We start from the raw sequence: 6,604 nt of genomic DNA, 5'->3' as shown, positions 1-6,604 counted from the left end.
CTTCAATATTTTCTCGCTGAAGAACAAAGTTGTTTGCAACCATCATAAACAGTTAAAAAAAATTATTTGAGAACCAGTGGGTTATATTCAAAGCCCCATCTTTTACTGTTTAACTAAAATATATTTTCTATTATTTACCGTTAATAAAAACAACCAAAGAGCTTCTTAACTCTTCTTGTCCCAGTTGATTAGGAAAATGCACACTAAGAAAATGAAACCCATAATAAATTTATCTCAATAAATGATATAGAATAACGAGACTTGCTGGGTTTTATACAAACGAAATGCATTAGAAAAATGGCTTTTAGTTATCACATTAAACTTACAGTTTCTCAACCTATCATCCTAGCTGATAGCAAAGTAAAGACAGAACTAGAGACAATATTTCAATATAACTTTTGAACTTTTGACAGGATGGACAAATTACCGTATTTTTATCACATGATAATATTTGGTAAAAAATAAACAGCTTGAAAAAATAGACCACCAATCAGTTTTCTCTCTCTCTCTCACTCTGTTAACTCTTGACTCAACTCACCGGCTGCACTAAAACATTATTTTTCCCATACAGAAGTGTAGATCGGGAGTTCTGGTGGAGAGACTCCACGTAATCCCTAGCAACATAAGGAACGGCACGATGTTCACTTTCCGAGCTACCTGATGTTCTTGCATCTTTTCTATACTGTAAACAAAAGCACCAACAAATTATACTTTATACACTACCTAACTTTTGTATTTTATAAGAAATAACACTGTCATGTACAACAAAAGTGCTGTACATAGTTAAAGCAAACAGATTAAAATGTAAACTAACTAACTACTACAGAATATACATGTTGTGAAGTTAATATATTAAGCCTTGTTAAATTCTACTTTAATCTACACTTAATTTTCTATCTAGCATCATAACTAGCAGAGATCCAATGATTGGGAAGCAATAACTATGACCAAAACACACATTTAATATTTCCTTAATGCATTCTTCTTATTTTATACAAATCTACAATAAACATACGTGTCAAACACTCAAATAAAAGAGCCCCATAAATCAATTTTTGAAAGTCAATCATAATCGACTGTTATTTAACTACCAGTTTCAGCCATCTTGTGAAAAAAGTCGACGTGCATCATTAACACTTTGGATGCTATAATCAGATTTATTGAACTTGACATTTATAGTTGTTTGGTGTAACAAGTGGATTTACCTCATTGTGTCACAAACACTTTTCTTCACAGTGCCACAATTGGGATACTCACACCTTTAATATATATAGTACTACACTTGTATACATTCGCGAGCACAATTGCAACTAGTGGATTTTGATATGGAAAAAGATACCAAAAAAGATCAAATTATAAATTACGTTTAGTGGATAATTGAGACTTTGAGATTCCACCCAAAATTTAATTATGCACTCAAAGGGTTAAACTCTATTACAAGCATACTTCATGTCAGTAGACTGCAACATGTGCACATTTAACCAATGTTTGATTTCAGTCTGAGTTTGCTGCAACATTCCCACAGTTACAGTGGCAATGATGCCTGTTATCCTAGTCTTTAGGATGCTTGCTATATCCTTAACATACCCCCATACTTCTTTACTGTATTGGCATCTGTAATTACACTGAATCACAGTCACCAACTTGGTCTTTGCAAGCCAAACGATGCATTGAGCCTTTTCTTGCATGGTTGCCATTTTACAGGGTAGTACTACTCACTGGAGTGATAAAAAAACATAACTATAAAAACTGTTTGAGTTGGGCTACAAAATGTTGAAAACTGCATGGTTGTATTTTCTTAGTTAACTAATTATTAAATTTTGAAATAGGAAAGATAACTTTGAACCACTCTGTATGCTAAAACCTTACAATATTACATGACAGATTACAGTCAAAAGGTCATCTTACACAAAATTTCACATTTACAGAAGTGATTTAAACACATTATGACGACTTTCTCATAGTCTAACAATACAAAAAAAATCATATTTTCAACAGGAGCATGAAAGAAAACAGTGAAAGTGAGTGATCGAGGCTATAATAATTATGCTGTGTTTTTCTACTTTTTCTTTAGAAAATTTTAGTACAGATCCAAAAATAAGATTCATTATATCAATATCATTCTGGTACTTCTAGTGAAAAAAAAAAATCATAACAAGTGGTGCATAAAATATTTTTAAGAACAAAAAAGTTGAATTACACATAAGGTTGTCTGATATTTTTTACAGACTTTTTAATGGTTACCAAAGCGTAAGCAGATAGGGATAAAAAAAACTTCAGAATATTATATTTTGAATCTTTGTAAAGATTCTAAATAACTAAGTGAGGCAACAGTTTAGAACCTGCAGTCCTGGTCGTCGATTAGGTGGTGGTGTTGAAGAACCGTTAGCAAGAGGATGTCCACTTGACAGTCGGTGTCTTTGAACTAGTTCATCAGCACGTGGATCTGTCCAGAAATGATCTTGTGTCTTCATTTTGGAATAGTCAAGAGCACAAGGACCCACTGAAAACACAGAGAAATAAGTATTATGTTATAATATCCTTAACTTATTTCTTTATATTTCAAAGGTTGAGTATATTATAGTAAAATGGTTTTGGAGCTTCAATATGTCGCTACAATTCATGTCACAATGTCCAGTCATGCTTTATCTAACAATTTTGCATCATAACAACAGTCCTGCAGCATAGTTTTTATCGTAAAAGGTTCAGTTGTAAGGATTTCATGTACAAAGCACTACACTCCTCCCTGATGACTTTCCAATATATCTAGTATAGGAAGATGACAGTTTCTAAGTGCCTGTTTCAACAGTCCGATTGCACAGAAATCTACAGCTGAGTAATCTAGCAATTTGACCGGTATGTTTTCATATAGAATAACACAAGTACCAATTTTATTCTCCAGCTGCTTGAGGTTTGTTTATTATGGATTTTGCACAAAGCAACAAGAGGGCTATCTGTGCTAGCCGTCCATAATTTAGCAGTGTGAGGCTAGAGGGAAGGCACCTAGTTATCACCACCCACCGCCAACAATTGGGCTACTTTTTACCAACGAATAGTGAGATTGACCATCACGTTATAATGCCCCCACGGCTGAAAGGGCGGGCATGTTTGGTGTGACGGGGATTCGAACCCACGACCCACAGACTGCGAGTCAAGCACCTGGCTATGCCGGGCCTAGCTGCTTGAGATACATACCTTATCTTGGTGAACCCATACCCTGTTAAGCACCCTAACCACCTGGCTATGCCGGGCCTAGCTGCTTGAGATACATACCTTATCTTGGTGAACCCATACCCTGTTAAGCACCCTAACCACCTGGCTATACCGGGCCTAGCTGCTTGAGATACATACCTTATCTTGGTGAACCCATACCCTGTTAGCTTTGTTTACACATGGAGATTCTTCTTCATTATGTTGCATACTGTTGCCTGTTATAAGACACCCTAATACTTACTTACCACAGTGTGTATGACTTGTTGCAGGTCTCTTTATGGCTGGTCCTGGTTCCCAAAGTTAATCCTCTGTTTTCCAATATTATTTAGTATAATCGATATCCTCATCTTTTAAACTCTAAATTCCCCATCGGAACACATTTTCACAATCCGACGTACGAACATTACGTACGGGAAAGGGCTGCTATGTACCCTTCACACAAGCAATCAGTTTTCAGTGACATCACACTACCTACAAAACTCCAAACAGTGTCAAAACAAAAAGTGAGGGAAAACTGGTATACACTTCTCAGGAGAACCACTGCCCACAGGAGGGCACATGAGAGATGCCAAAAAATGTGTACAGAATGTATCAGATCATTATGGAACATTTAAGCAAACAGCAGTCATGCCTCCAAACACTTATGAATGTACACAGCAACATTCTAAAAACTATTAGGGGGAGGGGGATTCTTCCTCTGGGTTCATAATGGCTCTCGGTGGCCCTGGTTCTGATACATGCTTTTCCATTGTGACTTTGTATCAGCTGTGGTTGTCATGCGACTTGCTGATTTACATATTCAAAGTAGTTTTAATATATCATGCTCAATCCTCTGTACAATACAGTTTCTTATTATCAAAATCACATTTCCTTCAAGTAAAGATTTAGTTTCTGATGATTAGAATAAAATAATAAACTATACTTAAAAGCCTAAGTTTTTTCTGATAACTGCGAGACGCTGGTTTCATGAACAAGTGAACAAACCATTTGATTGATAGAATCATCTAAAGTTGATAAAGTTAAAGTTATAAACAAGGGAGAATATAATGTAGTGTTAAAGAAAATAAATAAATATTTGTATGGGAAGCAATGAAATGTCACTTCAAAAAAGAACCACATAAAAAACACACTTAAACCTGCGAGTATTTGTTCATTCTCACCCTCATATACTTTAACACTACATACTGCTATCTGGTGCAAGACATTTAAATATTTCCCATGTGCAAAAAACATAGTGAATTGCTGATTCCGACTTAAAACTCACCTAACAATGATGCTAATATTTGTCCAGAAACAGGGTCACTCACAAGGGCTTCTTTCTCATAGTACTTACTGTGAAAGAGAGGATGTTAGTACAAAAAGGAGTTTATATCTTTAGTATCAAGCTATAGATAACGTTATTGTTAGTATCTTTAAACAGGACTGGTGAGAAAATAATTCTAAAAACCCACAATAGCTGTTGAAGGTCAATCCAATTAAAGAGCTGATTAAATACATTTCACCTCCCACTCACTACAGTATAAAAAAGAGCAGTTAATATCAGACAGTTAATGAGTAAGTTTACAGGTTTTCAAACACTAGTATAAATGGTCAATTTTGGATAGGATAATACTGAGGATTAAATTGACAGATTTCCTGTACCATAAGACCACAGTGTAAGTAGAAGATAGCAACCACAAAATTAAGGAATCAGTTGACAAGTTTGTGTGTGATGAAAAGAAAACAAGCTGCTACCTTTCTCCTGCACAAAAACAAACAGAACAACACATATCCTTTTCTTTCTAAACAGGACAACACAAATCCTCTTCCTCCCAAACAGAAACACAATAAAACATACCCTCTTCCTCCGAAGTGGAAATACAACACACATACTTTTCCCCTTCTTCTCTTACACAAATATACTTAAACGGACAAAACATATCCTCTTCCTCTTATACAGAAATACTTGACGGGGTAACAATTACCCTCTTCCTCTTAGACGGAAATACTTGACGGGGTAACAATTACCCTCTTCGTCTTAGACGGAAATACTTGACGGTGTAACAATTACCCTCTTCGTCTTAGACGGAAATACTTGACGGGGTAACAATTATCCTCTTCGTCTTAGACAGAAATACTTGACGGGGTAACAATTATTCTCTTCCTCTTAAATGGAAATACTTGATTAATTGTTACCCCGTCAAGTATTTCTGTCTAAGAGGAAGAGGATAATTGTTACCCCGTCAAGTATTTCTGTCTAAGAGGAAGAGGATAATTGTTACCCCGTCAAGTATTTCCATTTAAGAGGAAGAGGATAATTGTTACCCCGTCAAGTATTTCCATTTAAGAGTAAGAGGGTAATTGTTACCCCGTCAAGTATTTCCGTATAAGAGTAAGAGGATAATTGTTACCCCGTCAAGTATTTCTGTATAAGAGTAAGAGGGTAATTGTTACCCTGTCAAGTATTTCCGTCTAAGACGAAGAGAATAATTGTTACCCCGTCAAGTATTTCCGTCTAAGACGAAGAGGGTAATTGTTACCCCGTCAAGTATTTCCGTCTAAGACGAAGAGGATAATTGTTACCCCCCCTCTTCGTCTTAGACGGAAATACTTGACGGGGTAACAATTATCCTCTTCGTCTTAGACGGAAATACTTGATGGGGTAACAATTATTCTCTTCGTCTTAAATGGAAATACTTGACGGGGTAACAATTATTCTCTTCGTCTTAGACGGAAATACTTGACGGGGTAACAATTACCCTCTTACTCTTATACAGAAATACTTGACGGGGTAACAATTATCCTCTTACTCTTATACGGAAATACTTGACGGGGTAACAATTACCCTCTTACTCTTAAATGGAAATACTTGACGGGGTAACAATTATCCTCTTCCTCTTAGACAGAAATACTTGACGGGGTAACAACTATCCTCTTCCTCTTAGACAGAAATACTTGACGGGGTAACAATTACCCTCTTCCTCTTAGACAGAAATACTTGACGGGGTAACAATTATCCTCTTACTCTTAGACACAAATACTTGATGGGGTAACAATTACCCTCTTCCTCTTAGACAGAAATACTTGACGGGGTAACAATTATCCTCTTCCTTTTACACAAATTCTAAACAGGACAATTACATCATATTTCTCATAAACAGAACACAGAATGACTTCACAGAACAATGTACAACTTCTTTTTTCTGAAATCTATTGAAATTTAGTTAATCTCATTAGTGGTGTAATTGATTCAATTAAATACATAGGAATTGTATACATTTATTAATATAAAATTCAGTTAGCATATCCTTAATTGATACTGTTGCGTCAGCGAGGTCACGTGACTAGTATCACGCCACGTCCTTCTCGAACCTTCATGAATTATTGGGAGACTACTAGATTGGGGGGTAGT

General features: G+C 35.9%; 1 protein-coding gene across 1 annotated transcript in view; it reads right to left on the bottom strand.

The window, feature by feature from the left end:
- The window catches only part of LOC106473501 (small G protein signaling modulator 1-like), a 33,076-nt gene that overhangs the window by 25,186 nt on the left and 1,286 nt on the right, over positions 1–6,604 (bottom strand). Inside the window, exons 2-5 of the mRNA XM_022401922.1 lie at positions 4,478–4,545; positions 2,343–2,503; positions 539–682; positions 6–16 (exon numbers count right to left, since the gene is read on the bottom strand). Coding sequence (XP_022257630.1) covers positions 6–16; positions 539–682; positions 2,343–2,503; positions 4,478–4,545 — 384 coding nt within the window. The remainder of the gene's footprint in view (positions 1–5; positions 17–538; positions 683–2,342; positions 2,504–4,477; positions 4,546–6,604) is intronic.

The sequence above is a fragment of the Limulus polyphemus genome, unplaced genomic scaffold, assembly GCF_000517525.1.
Source record: "Limulus polyphemus unplaced genomic scaffold, Limulus_polyphemus-2.1.2 Scaffold6229, whole genome shotgun sequence".
NCBI classification, from domain to species: Eukaryota; Metazoa; Arthropoda; class Merostomata; order Xiphosura; family Limulidae; genus Limulus; species Limulus polyphemus.
The sequence above is the reverse complement of the archived record's forward strand: the minus strand, read 5'-3'. Positions and strand labels throughout refer to the sequence as shown.